Below are 21,337 nucleotides of genomic sequence, written 5' to 3'. Positions count from 1 at the left end.
GAGGAAAATTGGAAACTGTGAAAAAAAAAAAAAAGAATGAATTTACCAAAACTTGGGTATCGAACTATGGACTTTATTTAAACGGGTACACAGTATATTCATACGTTTTATAACATATTGTTGCTCAGAATATACTTGAAGTGTATTTTAAGGAATAGGTTCTTTGACATGCATGAGTCAGCGTTAATAAGGCGTGTAGTGGATGATACCTGTATTACTTTATTGCTTTATGACGCTAGACCGACAGAAAGCACTGAGAGGTTGGGCTTTCAGAGTGACATAGATTGCATTTTAGGATTAGTTTATTATTGTTTGAGCTTGTGACAAGGTGTATCGCTGGTTTTAAGTGTTGATGTTCACGTTCATTTACGCTTTCTCAGAATGAAAAATCTCCTGGTGCGTGTGTAAATTGGCCGGACAGATTTTGTTACGTATGTGGAGAATTTACGGCAAAATCGCAGCTTAGGCCTTTATCAGATAAGTTAAAACAAGCATATTATTACTATTTGGAATGTAATGTATGTGATGAGGACAAATCATAGGCTCCGCATTGTGCTGCACAACATGTTACTCAAAACTGATAAAATGGATGAATGGAGAGAAGACTCGAAGTATGCCGTTTGCAGTTCCAATGATCTGGCGTGAACCGACAAGCCATGCAGAAGATTGTTATTTCTGTTTAACAAAGATTACGGGATTTTCAGAGAAAACAAGATCTAAAATTGAATATCCTAATGTTCCATCTGTAATACGAGCTCTACCACATGGACCAAAACTCCCTATTTCCAGATCTCCTTGCAATTGAAGAAATTGGTTCTTCCAATAGAACAAACAGATGACTTGGCTCAACCATCAACATCCTCTGATCCGTCCTATAGTCCTGAACATCATAAAGAACCCCATTTATTTCACAATGTGAACTGAACGACTTAATAAGAGATCTTAATCTCACTAAACAAGCCGATATTTTAGAGTCTAGACTGGAACAATGGAACCTGCTAGCACCAGATACTAGAATTTCATTGTAGAGGAAGAGACATGAACAATTTTCGAAGTATTTCATAATGAAGAATTCTATGTGGATGCGTGTAAATATAGACGGCTTAACGAAAGAACTAGGATTTCAGCACATCCCAGAAGAATGGAGGTTATTCATAGATTCTTCCAAAATAAGTTTAAAAGCAGTGATATTGCTCAATGGAAACACTAAACCATCAATTCCAGTGGCGTATTCAGTGGATATGAAGGAAACCTATAAAAATTTGTCAGTGTTACTAGATGCAGCCCAATGTAAAACATACTGCTGGCAACTCTGCGGAGATTTGAAAATTGTTGCCTTATTGCTCGGACTTCAGGGTGGATTCACAAAATACTGTTGCTTTCTCTGTTTGTGGGATAGTAGAGCGACTGAAAAACACTATATAGTGAAAGACTGGCCTCCCCGAGAAAGCTATATCCCAGGAGAACATAATATCAAGTATGTCTTTAGTGAAACCGGAAAAAGTACTGCTTCCTCCTTTACATATCAAGCTTGGTTTAATGAAGAATTTCGTTAAAGCTATGGATACATATGTATGGAATATGTTTCCGAAGCTCAGTGAGGCTAAAGTGAAAGAGGAAATTTTTGTTGGCCCTCAAATTAGGAAACTTTTCAAAGGTGAGAGCTTAAAAAAAATAAGTGTTGAGGAACTAGAAGCTCGCCTTTGGAAGTGTTGTTAGTGGGTTTTTAGGTAATAATAAAGCTGAAAATTACCAACAGCTTGTACAAGAACTCCTGCATAGTTACCAGAAGCTTGGTTATCGAATGTCATGGAAAATACATTTCCTACATTCCCATCTGGCCTTTTTCCCAGAGAAATTAGGAGCTATAAGCGATGAACAAGGGGAAAGATTCCATCAAGATATACACAGGATAGAACAACGATATCGAGGAAGGTGGGATTCTAGTATGATGGGGGACTACTGTTGGTTTCTGTTTAGAAAAGATGACTGAAACGACAAGAGGAAAAAATAACCGTAAGTAACTAAATACATTTATTAAAAATCTAACTTGAAGCCTGTATATGATTGTTTACTGCAATGTACGGCTCCTAAGATATTTTATTTGAGATTTTAAACAATTTAATTTATAAACCTTAAAAAATTATAGCTAATTTGATCCAGTTTTAAATTAATACAGTAAAAGCCTATTTTGAAGGGAAATAGGAACACCATGCTATTTTTTCTTATTGTAATTATTATTTATGCAGCGTTATTATTTTTCTGTAAAACGTTTGTGTATTTTGTGTATAAATTTTGTATCTTAGGAATTTATTTATTTTCACTGTTGTAATTACGTATTTTTAAATGCACGAAAACGTTTTTTTAAATCAAAATACTTCCCCTCCTGTCACACAAAAATGTTACGTGTTACAGATTTTTTGCTTCCATTTTCATAATCAGTAGGGTCTATTTATCTTGAGCAATAGCGAACACTGATTACAACATTTCAGCTACAACACATCAATTATGTAAGAGGTTTCTATTTTGCCATATATACGAGCGCCAGTTAATGCTTTAGTTTGAACACAACTATCAACGAGATGTGTAACTTGCAAAAGAATAAGTATTGCACATTTCTCTTTTCACTACTTGACTACATTATGAACCGAGCGTCTAGCTTGACTATTTAAAAAAGATCGTTTTATACAAGATATTTGTAAACCACATACATTATTAACACTTGTTAACAGACCAGTGAAATCATTTAAAACTGATAGCCAAAACACTGCAATCAGTGTTACAGTGTTCCAAAGTAGACTGTCCCTGTCTATCACCGATACGTATTTTCGCTGTGTAGAGCAGTAAAATGTCAATGTAAGAAATTTTGTTGTGATTTTGCTGTGCTCTCTATATTATGTAAACGTGTTCCCTAGAGTTAAGGGCCTGAGTAAATTATTTTTAAACAGTAGATCTTAAAATATTTATACCACACGTTTATTTTATTCCATTATGAAATTCAATTAAATATATTTTACGTTAAACTAAATGGATTCGATTAATTTGGAGTAACAATTTGTGAACAAACGAGTGTTCTGGCAGTAATATAAATGTTTACATTAGTCACTGAAGAACTTTACTTTTGCTATAGATTTTGAAATTCAATTTAATTTTATTAATATGATCAATAACATTAAACTAATATGCCATTCCACACATACTATGAATTTCAAATGTAGAAATAAACTCTGTTATCTAAGGTATCATTTTAAGCAAAAAAATTGAGAGAGATATGGTCAGAGACACAAAACAATTATAATAAAAAATATATCACACTGAGTAAAGAAAATACGCAGATCTTAGCAGATTCGAAACACTATATGATACAATTTAAGGAATGCTCGTAGAAAAGTGTATCTCTGTGCCACAACACAACCGACTGTCTTATTGATTTGCAAGTTGTTGCGGCATCAGTCAGTGGTAACCGGAGTTCTTTGATCGAAAGCGCGCAAACAACTGCTCCAGAGACTACCTAATTATGTTCAACATTATCAGTATACAAGATAACTAAATATTTTTTATTAGGTTATTTTACGACGCTTTATTAATATCCTATATTATTTAGCGTCTGAATGAGATGAAGGTGGTAATGCCGGTGAAATGAGTCCGGGGTCCAGCACCGAAAGTTACCCAGTATTTGCTCATATTGGTTTGAGGGAAAACCCCGGAAGAAACCTCAACCAGGTAACTTGCTCCGACCGGGAATCGAACCCGGACCACCTGGTTTCGCAGCCAGACACGTTAGCCGTTACTCCACAGGTGTGGACAACTAAATAATAAATATAAAGTATAAAACAGTAACTCTATACTTTATCAAAATTTAATAAATGTATAAAATATAATTAATATTGCTAATATCCCGTAACACGCATTGCTTCCCTTCATCAGTCACATTCTGTTACAGTGAGGCAACAAGTGCTAAATGGTGGTGTTGTACCAAGCAATCATGTCCAGTGTTTAAGGGGAGAGGATGTTTTTAAGGGGAGAGGATGGTATTTTTTGGTGAAACATGAGTAAATTAAAAAAATCTTTAAAATACTCTGTGATATGTGTGGAATGCATAGCATAACATTTTGTAGGTATTTGTGCCCCCTATCGGATGTTGAATCGCCATTTTTAAACTTCCTTTCTTTAAAATACCCTTTGATATGTGTGCAATGCATTGGATAACATTTTGTGGGTATTTGTGCCCTTATCGGATGTTGAGACGTCATTTTTAAACTTCCTGTCCTATGGATTTTTAAATCACACGCCCGCTTTTATCGGTTTCCAGTAACTTCATTTTTTTTTTTTTTTTGCTGCATTGCCAGACAAAATTGGATATAATTTCTGAACTATTAAAGATACATGAATGAAATTTAGAACACTCATTCTTTAGACTATTAGGAAAGTTTTCTCTGTAACAGAAGTTTGTTAATTGATTTAATTTAAAAAATACGTCCGTTTGTTTGCAAGAAAGGAAATCAGAAAATTGTTATTACATTTTAATTGTTTATTTTACAAACGTAGGGATTAATATCAAAATTCTGTTACAGACAGTTTGTAGAACATGCTTTTGCAAATACAGTGCAAAAAACTGTTTGAATCTATCTTTAAAAACAGTTTAGATATATCGGTTTTAGTACAATCCTGCATTGGGTATATTTTTTTTCAAATTTGGGCCCCCAAATAATTTTTGTTTCAAAATATTTTTATTTGGTTCAGTTGCCACAGCTATGAGCTCTCTACATGCAAAAAATTAATATTTTACACCAAATAGGAACAAAGTTTAAAAAAATACCATCCTTTCCCCTTAGTATGGTGGAAAGCCAGTAACCATAAAAAAATCACTTCAAAATAAACTTTAATATGTCAAAAATATATCATATACAATTTAATGCTTATTTTTGACCTTCTCAGTGTTGCGACGCTATTTTTGAAGCTTTGGTGCACGAAGTTTAAAAGAGGAACATACAGTTAAATATGGTGGGGAATTAAAAATAAATGCTGTAATATGTCTTCGATATGTGTAAAATGTATTACATAACATTTAATGCGCATTTTTTTCGCATTGTTATCTGCTGTGACGTTGGTGCACAGGATTTTTTAATGACACTGAGCTATGATTGTAGTTTCCCATATGTTTAATTTTGCATTATTCTCATTTATTTATTTTTTTATTTGTATTTTTTATTATTGAACGCAACAGACAAATTTAAAAACCATGTAGAAGCCGATAAGCAGTTATATTAATTAGGTTAAACAAGGTCCGCCTATGCTTATCTTTGAAACAAGATAACTAAAAGTTATTTGTGCTACGTATTATTTAATAAGTTTAAATGTTTTCGACTGTACATAGTCATTATCAGAATATATAGGAGTTTGAATGTGCCTTTTAGGCCTATAGTATATTACTATAGCAAGACTAAACAAGTTACAAAAATTAGTTAAAAATAGAATTGTAAAATCTTATGTGATTAAATTTTAAAATTTAAAAATAAATGAAAAGCTTGTGTAAGCTGTTCCATCAATACAATGTTAAAACGAGGATGGACTACAGCTTGTTGAACAGTCTGTGATAAGGGGATCACATAATTCCAGTGCAGTGTCTTGTGTGTAGAATAAACAAAACTGCAAACAATGAACACTGTATGAGAATTGTCTCATTTAGATATGCAAATCATATAGCTTAAACACACAAGTTATGAAACAAATGGTACAGTGTAAAGAAAAAGGGTCATCCATAAATGCTTAGAAGCCATTAAATAGTGTATGAGCTTGATATGAACATAAACTAAAGTACAAACTTATTTCAGACTTCGTTATGCGAAGTATGGATGTAAGCGCAAGAAACAGTTGCTGTATTAAGTTTAAATATAGGCCTACATATTGTATAGGAAGCCAATATGAATACAAAGTGAATAAGGTAAACTAAATAAAATAATTAATAGGGGAGAGTTGCCTTATTTGTACCATTTTACACATATTATTTTTTTTATTTTAATTGACAAATGTTGAATCATTTCAATAGCGACAACTCAATTCCTGATATGTTGGGAGGATTTTCCTAAAAAGAAAAGTTTACTTCAAGTTAACATAAAGTCATGACGTTCAGTTTTCTAAATGTCTGCAATGAGTACAAATTAGGCAACTGGTTTCCTAAATTGTACCATTAGGTTCCTAAATTGTACCACACACATCAGGGCATCAAAGTTCTTGCTGTGGATGGTGTGTCCATTCAGGCAACAGCAATACTGTCCTTTCTTTGGTAGGATGGACAGAGGAAATGAATTGTTGCATCCATTTGACAAACAATTCAGAGTTGATGTAGCCAGTTTCTGAAACTGTAATAATAATAACCGGTGGAGCACCAACAGACAGATCATAGTCATGGGAGGAACATATTGACCAGATGCATTGGCACATCATTGTATTCACTCCTTTTTCTCCACTCGATATCACACCCCACTTCTTTCTTGCCTTTCCTCGGTACGATTTTCTGTGTCTTCTGTACTGTGGAGAAGCCGCTTTCGTCCACATTGAAAATCCTCGTGGATTCCAATTTGTACCTTTCACTAATGTTTTCCAGCAGATCGAAGAATTCATAGACACTTTCCTTGTTGAAGCCTTTCGCTCGAGCCATGGATGTTTCCTCTGTCTGCCTACACAATTTGGGATGCCTCTTCAGATAGGCTGTGGATAATACCATTTCTTCAATGCTTGGTTCTTTTCACGATTGAAATTAAGTGGCAGTCCATTTCTCTGAGCTATATCAAAAGAAAGTTTCCTAACATCTGTTGGAGTTAATCCAAATATCATTTATTCAAACTTTAGAATGTGATTTTCATTTTCAATTTCTGCCGAAAGTACTGTGGTTCTTCCAAACGATTTCACATCTCCATTAGCAATTACGTTTTTGTTTTTCGCATGTTTTAGTATTGTAGGCTTAGGCACATTGTACATTCGCGCACATTAATTTATTCCATGATCGCCATTCATATATGCAGCAACAGCAAGATTTTTTCCATTCTGGAATTAATGTAAATTGCAATTATAATTTGTTACAAAGGAAGAAAATTAAAAACGCCTGAACATGAAGTGGGGAAATTATTCAATTAAATTCTAAATGCATAAATTATTGTGTTTATGCTATTTTTATGTCACAGTATTTTTTATTATTTGTAATGAACGTTTGACATGACTATTTTAAATTCAGAATTGAATGTGTTTTATTTCCTAAAAATAAAAATTACAGTATTATATTCATATTGAAATGATTAGAAATTAGTAAATTATAATTGCTGATTTAAATTAGGTATGTTTTTCTTCATACGTCACTACAATTTCAAACATATATAACGAAAGTTCCCTATATTGTACCGGTACATTATAGGAAACTGAAGCCGGTACAAAATACGAAACCTCACCATGTTTTCTTTGTTAAATTCTTGCTAACGATTTCTAACAGAAGTCTGTAACTTAATGAGAATTACAATATATAAATGTAGTTTTAAATAATATATAGCATTGTGGACTTCCACTTACCTTTCGGAAGTAATTGTTGTAGCCAGGTAGCGCAAAAACTAGATTGAAACTACCTGAAACAAGTTTTTTCACTTCACGTCTGCACAACACAACCCACAGGCTTCGTCTCTCATAAAATGGCATATTTGTAGATATAGTTCATAAAGTTTGACGTAGATGACAACACTTATCAAAGAACTAATTTTCAAGACGGTGGTACAATTTAGGCAACGGTACAAATTACGCAACTCTCCCCTATATCGAAAGTGTTGTCTAAAGTTTTGATAATAAAATGATGAGCAACCTTACAAATTGAGGATCACGGTGAAAGTTCCGGTGTCTTTGGCAGCTAGACGGCAACTGTCGGGGGCACCTTGTTTACAAAATTTACAAATTGCTTTGTTGACAACAGAAGGTAAAAGGGGGGAAAAGTTGGTTATAGGCTGATAGAGGAGCACGTGGGTTGTGTGCGTTCATGTTAAAGAGAGGATTTCGTAAGTTGGGTACTTCTTAGTTTAAAAGCGATATGCCTGAATTACAAACCCGACCAATATGAAAATCTACAGCGGCGTTGATGCAAGTACTGTCATTTAGAGGAAGGATAATGCGTAAATCGTCGTTTATACAGGTTAATTCGTGGCCTTGCTCAATCAAATGGGTAGCAAATTTGGACTTTCTCCTATTATGTCAAAAATAAGAAACATGCTCGCTATACCGTGTTCTAAAATTCCTGCAAGTCTGGCCAATATACTTGAAACATACTGTATATATACCTCCACTGTGATATTTATCTCTGGTGTGTAATTTGTGAGGGAAGACATTATTTAATTTATTATTTGTGTGAAAAGCTATATCGATACCATGTTTTTTTAACTACTAAGTTTTTTTTTCAGTACGATATTTTACGACGCTTTATCAACATCTTAGGTTATTTAGCGTCTGAATGAGATGTAGGTGATAATGCCGGTGAAATGAGTCCGGAGTCCAACACCGAAAGTTACCCAGCATTTGCTCACATTGGGTTGAGGGAAAACCCCGGAAAAAACCTCAACCAGGTAACTTGTCCCGACCGGGAATCGAACCCGGGCCACCTCGTTTCGCAGCCAGACGCGCTGACAGTTACTCCACAGGTGTGGGCACTACTAAGTTGGTTCGATACTTTGCCAAAGTATGTCATGCTAACCATTGATTTCTTTGGTGTCAGTGATATTGTGCCAGTGATTATTGTGATTTTCTACTGACTGACCTCAATGTAAACCAGTCGCAAAAATTATAACATGTTCATAATTCTTGTGTTCGCATCGTCTGCGATGTCCGTCGCGCTGACCACATTACACCATCCTTCCAAACTCTAAACTGGCTACGGCTTAACGAACGTAGAAATTTTCATTCCCTTGTTCTCCTTTTCCAAGACCTTCACACTTCTACACCTACCTACCTTGCCTCCCGTTTCAGTTACCTGTCATCATATCATAATCTCTTCACACGCACGCAAAATAGCCGCATACTAGGCATACTAACACATAAGACATCATCGTATTCATCATCATACACATTCTCGCTCTCGCGCTTGTGGAATACCCTACCCAGTGACATCAGAGATTGTCGGAATTTTGTAGCGTTCAAAAGAAAGCTGATTAAGCATTTTCTTGCTGCGTAGAGTAGGTTTAATTTGTACTTACTCAATAAAAGAAATGCTTCTCTCTTTTTAACTTTTACAATAAACTGTCTAGCTTTTATTAATCATTTAATCTTTTAGTACTTTGATTTTTATTGTATCTGTAAATTTAATATTAATTGTAATTATAATTGTAATTGTATTCTTAATATTGTAGTTGTAACCCTCTGGTAGAGGGGAAGAGAAGGCCTGATAGCCTTATCTCTACCAGGTTAAATAAATAAATAAATAAATAAATAAATAAATAAATAAATAAATAAATACTGAAATGTGGTATGTTTATTATGGGATAGTTTTTTCTTGCGTTTCTTGAATAAATGATCTATTATATGTTTGCTAAAACCGTTGATTTTCGCTAAATTGACTATATATATATATATTTTTTTTATTAAAACGGGCTTTACTTAAGGCAGACCAATCCAACACTACGTTTGAGGGCTAGGGCGCCCGGACGTGCCCTGCGCCTGCCCTCGGCGGACCCCCACTCCTCTCTGTCGCTGCGGTTGTGGTGGTGTACGAATGCATACGATCATCAACTCTTCTCGTTTCTTCGATATTCTGCAGGCACTGCTGGATTATGCGTTCCCTCAGTCATTCATTCATACATATGGTGTACTATCGTTTGTGCTTAACAGTCTGAATAAGAATGAAGAGATGTGCGTCGACAGTCGGTTCAGGATTTAACCGCTCTTGGAAGGGCTTGTATCTTGTCTAATCTAACGACAAGAATGTTTAATATGCCATATCAATGTAAAGGAAAAAACGTACAACATTAAGCGTCACTTTGAAGTTAAACATTCTGATACCCACGCTCATATTATCGGCGAAGAGAGGAAGGCATTAATAACGAAACTAAAGGTCGAAACGCAGTCTTCTTACGATGAGGTAAATATCATTTCAACTAATTAAGTACTCTAAGGGCAATAAGATTAAATTAATGTTTAAGTTATAGTAAGTTTATTTTGAACAGCTGTCAACAATATATGGGAACTATTATAAAAACGTTTGTTAAACTGTTAAAGGATTTTCTGTCCGTTTAACTACTGTTATGTATGTATGTATTTTTGTATAGTGACGAAGTCATTAAAAATTAATTTTCCCTTTTTTCCGCAACATATTGAGCCAAGAACCGAAAGAGCTGTCCATGCAATCTATATTGTTGTCCTAAATATCACCAAAAGTAGCCGGCCTTTTACGGAAGGAATGTTTGTAAATGAGTGCATGATTTCAACTTCAGAGATATTGTGTCCTTTCCTGGTGACGTTATTTGAGAGAATTAGTCTCTCTCCACAAACAATCTGTCGCCGCATCTAGGAAATTTTTGACATCTTTATCACGTCTTTTTCTATAAATGTTGAGCAGGCTCCAGTCAAATTCCAAAGAGAATTGACAAGGCTTCAGTGTCACATAATTGTGAAAGATAAATATTACAATATTCCATGCGGCCTCGTTGCGTTTTATAAGAACTTGAAGCAAAAAGAGTTTCCGTTTATCCACGCACTGACATGTAAGTTAATTGTTATATTAGCCTTATATACCTTTGCGAACACATATTCTCAAAATTATGAACTTAAATAAGAGTACAACTAGGTCATGTTTGTTCGATGTTGCGTTGGAAGCAGTGTTACGCATTCATTCTACTCAAACAATATTCTCTGATATAGCTGAAAGGGAAACAAATCAAAGAAATGTTCTTATTGTCTTCCTAACTACAGAAAAAAGGGCAATTTTATTATGTTGTATTATTTTGTAATGGCCAATTGTTATAATTCTTGAATTCTTCCTATGTGTCATAAAATGTGCTATCCATATAAAGTATGTACCTCACTGGCTCACTCTACCCCTTGCACGCTTGCAACCCTCTCAGCGATCGGTATTCCGTCTCTTTCCCACTCACTCACTGTCTCTTTCCGTGGCTTGGCACGACTCCAACGAACCCAGGGAAGCCATGGGGCATCACGGGGGCTGCCCACTTGGAATGGTCTGACTTAAGAGGACAGTTAACATTCTATCGATAATAAACCTACATTTGCAGAACTTATGTATATCATGGTGTTTGGAAGTATTACGAATAGAATGGAAGTGAATTTTATAGCCGGGTGCAATTGGTTAAAGGAATTGGTGATGTTGGCATCAATATTATTAACATTTTCATAAAGGAGTATTCCACGGCATAACTTCTGTTGATGACTCTGTAGAGTCGAAAACGTTTAGACTTATTAAATACATAGGTTGGATAAAAAGTAATGGCAACACTGCTGTCACGTGACGATGGTGCGTTCGAGAGTTGCCAGCTGTGTGGACATGAACAAGGACTGTTAGATGAGTCAGTGCAGCCAGCGGCGACAGTACTCTGTCAATCTACTGCAGTGTGTAGAACGTTGACTTTCATAGGGATAGTGCGAGCGTCCCTAAGACCACGTTTACAAAACTAGAGCAACGTTCCTGGATCAAAATTGAAGTGACACGAGGTCGTAGTGCACAAGCATGTTTTCAGGGACGGCATGAAGCATATGCCGATGCATCGTTGCCATATCGCACAGTGGCACAATGGGTTAAAGCGTTCCGGGAAGGCAGAGATGCCGTTCAGGACAACCTCCGTACAGGACGACCCCGCGTGCAGAACAACACAGTTCAAATCCATGCTTCCCTGTTGGATGCTGATCGCCGATGGACTGCTCGTGAGTTAGCAGCGGAAGACTGAGTATGTCACAAAACTGTGCTCCACATTCTGCAAGACATTCTGGGTTACCGAGGTTTAACAATGGCACCGTTATTCAGTCGCACAGGCCTTGTTGGACCGGTACCAAAGGAAAGATGTCGACTTTCTTGGACGAATCGTCGCTATGGACGAAACCTGGGCTCGCTCATACGAACCAACCAAAATTGAAACGCCAATCAAATGAATGGAAGCAACCAGGTTCTTCTCGTCCGAAGAAAGTGCGCCCTACACAAAGTGCTGTGAAGGTGATGTTCATTGTGGCGTATTACATTGATGGGGTAATAATGCACCACGCTGAACCTCCAAGGCAGACGGAAAACGCGGACTACTGGAACATCCACCGTACTCACCCGATATGATCCATGCGATTACGATCTTATCACCAAAGTGAAAGAACCACTGCGAGGGACCCGGTACAATAGCAGAGATGAACTTATCCGTGCTTTAGGGTGGTCAATACGGAACATCAACAAAGATGGACGCGCTGATGGTGTACGACGACTTCCAAAAATTTGGCAAAAGATAATAAATAAGGGGGCGATTATATAGAAGGTGCGTAAATGTTGTACCCCTGTGAATAAAGCCATGTCAAAAATATCGAACTGTTGCCATAACTTTTTATCCAACCTATATAATACTTACAAATCACGTTTAGACTGATAATTGTTATAATTGATAAAACATAAACAAGGAGAAGAAACATACTCCTATTAAAAACTGAAATAAAATAGCAGAGAGAGAAAGAAGAAAAAAGTAATTGAAAATAATGTGTAAAAGTAGTTTGAAATTCAGTAACAACAATATTCTGTAAAATTTGATAACAAATTATTCTGTATTTAGAAAAGTTCATATTGAAAATATCAACATTCGGATGAGTATGTAACTTATTCTATAATTGTAATATTTGGAAAACAGGAGAATTATTGTGCTGTTCAGTATTTGCCCTAGGTATGAAAATTAAATATAGAAATTTTGTATTAAGTTTGTAGGCATAATATAATGTTAAACAGGGTGTTTCAGAAATAGGTACCGAAAATTTTAGGGATGATAAGTTGTGCCTAGGTGATTATGTTTTGCGCAGGAACATGTCCGCGATGACTCATTCTCTCGCTCTCCAATGCCAACATGTTGTCTATGCGCCTGGAGGTTAGGTAGCCGATATTGAAAAGAGGACCTTTCATTAGATTACACTGCTACGCCTACATTCGACTACGTAGTGCTAATGTAGTGTATTTGCTGACTGCTCTCCAGTTAATGTGTTTCTCATCTCGACGGAGTACATGCCGTGGTGGTCCAGTTCATTTGACCAGCATGGTCATCTGATTTCACGCCACTTGATTTTTATTTGTGGGCACACATGAAGGCTTTGTTATATCAGAACTCTGTAGACACTGAGGAAGACCTAGCGGCACAAATTGCCACAGGCGTCGTTCGCGATAACGCACATGATCTCCAATGGTCCTTGATTCGACGAATGATATTGTGTCGTCAGGGCAACGGCGGGCACTTTGAACAACTTCTGTGAGTTACATTCAAGTAAATTTAAATGTAAACTGAATAAAACTGATCTTCAATTCTAGTGTTTATTCTTCTTAACCAAAACAGATATCTTGTGCTTCGAACCCCATAATATCATTTTGGGATATTAGAATGTAGCCTACCCTGTACGTATTGTTTCCTGTTTCATTCTAACGTACCTCCGGCTGCCTGTTACCCACTATGACAACTTCGACATCACGTAGAATAAAAGCGACTCATCAGGGACATCAGGTTCCTACCCTTAAAATGAATAACCAGGACCAAACCTATCATCCCTAAAAAATTCGGTACTTATTTCTGAAACACCTGCGTAATAAAATAAACCAACATTAATTTAATAATTTTATAAAGAAAGTTTAAAAATTGACAATTTCATCTAATTTGCAAACTAGTGAAATGGAAATGTTGAAGTATTGTAGCAGAACTCTCATACCTAGGATAATTATTATAAAGTCTATAATACAACAATTTTAGAAATTGATTTTGAATTGTTTATAGTAAAAAAATTAAGTTATAATATTATATCTTCGTAACTATTAACGCTGCATGCACATTATTTGGAATATATATTATTCAGCCCGGGTTGCAAAGGTTAGTGAATCGTTCACAACCTCTCCTATCCAAATCCCATCCTCACTTGCTCGTGGTGCAACTTGCTTCTACTAACGAGGATCTGGGGACCGAGTCACGGCGGTATGACCGTTTCATCACATATGGAGGAAATACCATAATGAAGCCCTATCACGGGGTACAAAGTTGACCCATCTGACAGATATGGGAAATAGTCGGTGGAATATTCACATTCATCTCGGCTAGGTCCAAGGGACCCGAAGACCAACGGTAGGTGCGGCCCCACATTCACATTGGAGGTTGCGAGTGTGTGATATAACCACCAAAGGATAAAAATTGGTGCCCCTAAAAAACGATTATAATACAGCTCAAAATGATGACGCTTCTCAATGGGAAATTGTTCCGACTGAAAGTAGGTCCTCGATCGGATTTTCGGGAGAAGCCAACATTGAGAATTTAACAATGGAATGCAGGAGTCATGTCCCAAAGTAAGAAAACATAATTGGGAAAAACCTTGTTAGAAGAGAACATCTATATATTTATTATTGTTGAAGCAAATATTTATAAAGACAGAATGCAGTACTTTCGATTTAGAGGCTACCACATGTATCTGCTACCGAAATCTTGGCAAATAGACAGCAGCATTTTAGTAGAAGTAAGAAAATGACATCACTAATGAATGGTCCAATCTGAAAGTAATGAATGAGACAGATGCATGTGAAATAATCCACTTACATAATGGAAAGAGAAAGAAAATTTCAAGATATATGGGATATAAAGTAATCCTCATAATACACCAAACTTTCAGAACCTTAATACATCACAAAAGTCTATTCTGGTAGGAGACTTTAATGCACATCTCATAGAAGTCGGATATAAAGACGTAAATGGTGCTGGAAAGGAAATAGGGATTTTTTATCATCGAGTAACGTGGAGTTAATGTGTCATCCTAAGGACACACCCACATATATTCACTACAATGGAAGCACTACAATCGAGACCTAGTAATATCTTCACCAGATATTTCAAGTAGAATCAGAAGAACAGTGATCAGTGACCCAGATTGCTAACACAATATGATTGTGTCCACCCTTGGTAGTTGCGCAACACCGGTAAACAGAACGAGAACAAAACAAAGATGGAGCTGAAATTTCAGAAAAGCAAATTGGGACCGTTTTAAAAATAAACATGAAATCAATCTTAATTAAAATAGCTTTAACTTCAAGCGAGAAGCACCAAATGAAAATAATAGGAAATTATGCAAGATACTCCCGGATGCTGCAAAACATTGTATCCCAAGAGATAGAATAAACTACTATAAACCATTTTGGAACGAACATCTAAGCAAATTGAAAACTGAAAGAGACATGGCTAGGAAACAGAAAAGACATAAAAAATCCCACTGACGATGTCAGGTGGAGACAAAAGTGTGCTCTGTTGAAAAGAGAGGTGATCGGTGCTTCGAACATATGCGGTTTTTAAATAAATAATAAATAAAGCAAGGCCTGTGATAATAAAATGTGTAAGTGTCGCTACAAAAGAATTAATTTTAAACCGTAGGAGGAGCCTAAGAGGACAAAAAATTTGGCTAGAAAAAGATTTTAGTGTGGAAACAAGAAAGAAGCGAAAGCTGCTTATTCCTTATTTGAAAGAAGCCAGGAAAAGAGGACAGTTTGCAATGCTATCATTCGACAAACTGATAATTAATGGAAAGAGCTATGATCTAGATTATTGCCAGAGAAACTTCAACTCAGACAATAACTGGATACTAAAGACAAGAAGATCAGAAGAAACGCAGAGCAATGACTTCAGTACAGAGCAGAGAAACAACACGGGAGGAAAGAATGCGAGAAAATCAGCAGATTACGAGGAGAGACGCAAACGTCAGCAACCCAGCGTATGTAGGCAGAGTGCGAATAGTTCAACATGTAAACAGCTGGTACCTGAGATCGATGTCCAAGCTACGAGTACGTTGCATAGTAAATCTACAGATGGTAGAGGAAATCGGATCTCTCAAGAATCTTCACGGAGGGAGTCAAGTGCGTCAACAAAGGGAAGCTGCCAGAACCCGGGACCTTCGACAGCAATTGGTTTACTAGAACAGGTATCGTTTAGGAAAAATGACTTAATAGGGGAATTAAACAAGACAAATAAAAAAACGGGAAAGATAGATGATCTTTTTACGAAGATTAAAAAGTAATTTCATTGTATGTGTTAATTTGATGAAGGGAATAACAATATTGGTGAAAGTGTAATAAATTGTAATTGGCTAAAAAGTGGACTTAAATAATTATATTGCTAGGGGATGGGGACAAATGAAATAATCGAAAGAGTGGTAGAATGGAGCGAATACTAGAGAAGGAAGTGATCTGGTCGAGAGAATCCAAAGTGTGGAAATGTGCGCGAAATTCTTATTAGAAATATGTGAATGAACTGCAATAAAGATTATGGTGGTAGTATTGTACAATCGACTTGCAAAACGAATAACAGTTAAGACTAATATGTGTCAATAGGATGCCCCAGACACTGACTGAAAAAATGAGAAAATTCGTCCCTTATTACGCGGTTACAAATGAAGGGACAAAGCTGTAATTGTAATACAAATAGTAACGAAGATCTAGTTCTAATAGTTAAGCTATAGTTAATTAGAGTACCTAAAGGATTAATACGTAGCACGTCACTATCATGCATATGCTTTGACAACGGTATGTAAATATAAGTATAGTTATGGTGAGTACCTGTATACAGCAATGTGAAGGTGCACCATTACTTGTATGATTTTTAATGACATTAAATATATATCATATATATCATATATATATATATATATGATTAAAAAACAAAGGCTTGGAGTAATACTAGGGTTATTCTTTTTACAGAATGGTAGCCTATGCAAAACAAAACATAGCACACAAATGTCAAATTCGGTTAATATTAGACTTGATATATTTCTCAATTCATATTTTCAAATTATAAGAACATAACTTTTAAAAATAATCTACTCAACACTTTGTAAAATTTTACAAAAATAGTTTCTCTGGTTTGCAGTTTATCCAGCAACGGGACTTTTAGCTTCACGTTTTTGGCCCCACTTGTACGGGTGAGGTAGTAGATGTAGCCAGTGCCGAGAAAAGTAGATTTTTAGTTTGTGAGATGCTATCAAGAGTGCACAACAGGCGGTGGATATAAAGTACAATCCTAGTGGCTGATGATGGAGAATAATTGTTAGAATATCACAAGAACACCGGCATACCCGGAGAAAGGCCCTGTGTAGAAATGACCACGAGCTTGCCGCACACATGTTCAAATTCGGGGTTAATCCACTGGAATTTGAACCCTGGCCCCTTAGCTAATGAGTCCAGAGCACTTACATTGAGCCATCGTAACGGTGCTTCTCTAGTATTGCAATTTTCCTTTCTTGTATTGAAACAGCACGCTTTGCAATTGGATACATTATTTGTGTCTGTGTTTAATGGTCGACATAACCTCCAACACTATCTTCTGGTCATTTTATTACTTTTAAACTTAAAGTTGTTGTAATAACACAGTTGTTTGGAATTGAACATATTCTCAAACAAACTTTATTATTCAAATACAGTACTCCAAACAAAAGCTTTCTAAATACCAGCATAATTTCATAAATTTTTTCTTTTGTATATTATATGAATTCACTATGGTGACAGAGCGAAACCATTTATTGAACAAATGTACATGTTTCATTAACAATTTATTTAACCACCGAAACTGATTATTATCTTATTTCAGGTACTTCACACATATGCCTCAGATGACGCCGGATTACGAACGGGTAGTATGTATCGGGGTTCTGTCAAATGATCCAACAGATTTTGTGTTAGAAGACTGGTTCAGAATGGCTATGATGACTTTCGAAGTCAGAATGTGTGAGGACTACAGTCTCAGAGACATCTTCATCATTGATTTGGCCCATTACACTCTCGGGCACGTGACCAAGGTTACATTTCCGTGCATGAAGAAGGCCGAAGCATGCATTATGGTAATTCCTTCTTTTAATATTTTATTCAGCGCAGTGCCTGTTATGCAAATTCAGATGAACTTTTTTAGATGATACGTACAGGTAGGTCTTGTTAGTTTACTTATAAGAGAAAATTATTTCGCCAACACTCAGTGTGAGTGCCGTAATCCTAGATGTGACGCATTCTGAGAAATCTGTTCCAGTTAAGATTTACTCCTGCCATATTGCTACAATGACTGGGGTTAGGATTGCAAAACGCTTCTCTGATTTAACCAGACAACTTAAATTTCAGCTGTTTCCGTGCTTCAGAAAAAGTACGCTTGTGAACATTTGTCCTCTCTCACTGAACAAAAAGGGTAGAATTTGTTCGAAGCAGTTGGAGAGCGCCCTGCAAAAGCGAGGGAGCTCCACCTTTACAAAGTTGTCGAAAACCACAAAAACGTTCTAAAAATTCAAATTTTAGCTGAGCTTCTTTCCCTTTTCAGATTGTGTCCCAGTATCTATGAGTTTCATTTTATCAGTCAACCATTTATTATACTCATAAATTTTGGGGGTGAAAGAAAAACAAATAATGAAGCTACTCACTTTTAGCAATAAAATTGGACATTGTTAGCCACATTTTGCACTGAACACACAATTACTGTGTCAATATCATATCATAAACTACAACACAAGATACTGCAGATATATATATATATATATATATATATATATATATATATATATATATATATATATGCCAGGTCGATGGCATTTAAGTGTGTTTAAATGCGACAGGCTCATGTCAATAGGTTTACTGGCATATAAAATAACTCCTGCGGGAGAAAATTCCGGCACACCAGCGACGCTGATATAATCTCGGCTGTTGCGAGCGTCGTTAAATAAAACATAACATTAACATTATATGATGGTCCACGAGACTTATCGGCACTTACGGACCTTATTCTTAGCAAAATATGTCGTACAAACATGTGTCCCAATCTCAATATATTCAGAGTTCCATTAATTTCAAGTTGTTATTAAAATACCATTTTTCCTTAGTTTTAAGGATAAAATAATATTACAAATAGAGAATAAACCATTCAGAAGTGTCATTTCTTTAATTGGGTTGTGGTCTGAAGCTAAAAATGTGTTGTTAATTGTTTCGTACAGATTTTGTTTTTCAATTTTTAACTAAAAATTACATGATTCTTACGCACTTATCACAACAATTAATACAAATCATACGACTTTCGGAACGTAATTCTGTACAGTATAACTATGTATGCTAATGTACAGTCTTAAATAATTTACAAGACTGGCATGATTTTTAACAATTGTAATAAATCCGTAAGAAAAGTATAATTTTATAATTAAGAATGTAAAAAAATCTGTACGATGCAATTATGAAATTCACAACACATTTTTAGTTTCAGAATAGGGTAAACATTGGTAATTTCGTGATAATTTTATGAATTTTAATTTAAAATGCAAATGTGTAAATATTTTCTTATTCCTTCTAAGAGACGATAATATGTTGTACAAATCTGGAGACATAAAAGATTGGATACGTTTTTAAACAATTCCCAAAAAACCACTTTTATAACTTAAGCTAGTTGGTTGGTTATTTCGTGATTACCTTTGTAATTTCGTGATATTACATTGATAATTTCGTGAGAGATAGAAGAATTGTGGAAAAGTTCATTAAAGTCGAATGAAATTATCATTTATTATTACAAGATTTCAAACATAGTAATTCTGGCTAATATTCTTAGCATGAACACATAGAAATACATATAAACACACAATATTTATGAAATCAAAATAAAAATTGAAATTGAAAAGGAATCTTCTTTGCCCTGAAAGGATGAACACTTTTATTACGAACTTCACCATATATTACGAGGGTCACTACAAAAGTAATGCACAACATTTATTCAAAAATTACATTATTATCCTACAGATTTTCTATTTTCACAGAATGTAGATACATCCTTTAGGAAAAACACATAACCCACGTCACTTTCAACAGCCTTACGCCATCTAGGAACGAGGGCCTGTAGACCAGCACGGTAGAAGCCTGCATCAACACGTCTGAGCCACTCTTTAGTAGCGTGCATGAGGGAGTCATCCTCTAACCTCGTTCCTCGAAGGGATCCTTCAGTTTACCAAAGAAATGGTAATCGCATGGTTCCAGATCAGGACTCTAAGGCTGTAAGACTGGAAGAAAACCACGTTAAGACAATTCCACAGTACATTCCAATTCGTTCCGGTCCAGATCAGTTAACAGAGCACTCATGCCCTGTGCGATGTTCAGGCTCCGTGCATTCGGTGAGTCCAATACTGAGGTGAGCCACTGCTACTTCACCTCGCTGCATGCGTTCGGCGACTGACCTGTGTCTCACCTAGAAAGGTCGATAGCTCCGCGCGGATTTTGACCAAACGTCCTTGGCTTTGAAAAGCTCCAATGAGAAATGAGAAATCAGAAATATGGGGTGCGTTCATATAAAGAATAATACAAGATTTAGCCACCAGAGTCAAATATATATATATATATATATATATATATATATATATATATATATCCGCAGCGTGTAAATATATCACAAATCAATATAATATAGTTTTCGAGAAAAAGGCTGATGCAAGTGGTCTGAAACATCCGGTATATATACATAGATATGCGTATATACACAGGTTGAACCAAGGAAAATAGAATGGAAGGTACTGGCCAACAGACTCCTCCCGCATTGCTCGTGACGTCATCTCTCTACAAGGTTGGGTCTTTAACGTGCCTCGTATGGAAAGGAATTCACCGAAGATATTTATTGCACTCATAAAAAGACCATCGTGATACGAAACAATTTTTAAATTATTGTGGGCTATTTAGACATTGTTAAAACACTTATTTCTTTACAGTGAGGATATGACAATAATACAGAATGACTCTCTAAGAGGAATACTATATTATTGTGCTCACATTACATAGTTGGCGATTTTCTTAATTTTCTTCGCTCTTTTACGGCCACTAGTAGACTATTTACTTTTCTGCCCTTGTCGGCATTTGTTGAGAGCTTTCGTGATGATTGAGTTGTGGAGTATTATTCAATAACGAATAGATCTATAGGCCTACTAGATATCTTTTCGTTCAGTATATTAGCAATTGTTTGTGCTAAGTTCTTGAACATGTTTAATGTAGGCCCAAGCTACTCCTCAAAACACTTATCAAATTTGTAAACCACACGAAGCCAATCAATAGAAGGACAAATATTTTCTCCGTGAAACACACTGTAACCAATCGGATTTCTTACTT

The 21,337-nt window shown here is 35.8% G+C and overlaps 1 protein-coding gene across 2 annotated transcripts in view; it reads left to right on the top strand.

The window, feature by feature from the left end:
- Positions 1-21,337, top strand: part of LOC138711812 (alpha-tocopherol transfer protein-like) — a 131,897-nt gene that overhangs the window by 44,349 nt on the left and 66,211 nt on the right. For both annotated transcript variants that reach the window (XM_069843064.1, XM_069843063.1), the window contains exon 4: positions 17,817-18,066. In XM_069843064.1, the coding sequence (XP_069699165.1) occupies positions 17,817-18,066 (250 nt within the window). The remainder of the gene's footprint in view (positions 1-17,816; positions 18,067-21,337) is intronic.

This window comes from Periplaneta americana, chromosome 13, assembly GCF_040183065.1.
Source record: "Periplaneta americana isolate PAMFEO1 chromosome 13, P.americana_PAMFEO1_priV1, whole genome shotgun sequence".
In the NCBI taxonomy this organism is placed as follows: domain Eukaryota; kingdom Metazoa; phylum Arthropoda; class Insecta; order Blattodea; family Blattidae; genus Periplaneta; species Periplaneta americana.
The sequence above is the reverse complement of the archived record's forward strand: the minus strand, read 5'-3'. Positions and strand labels throughout refer to the sequence as shown.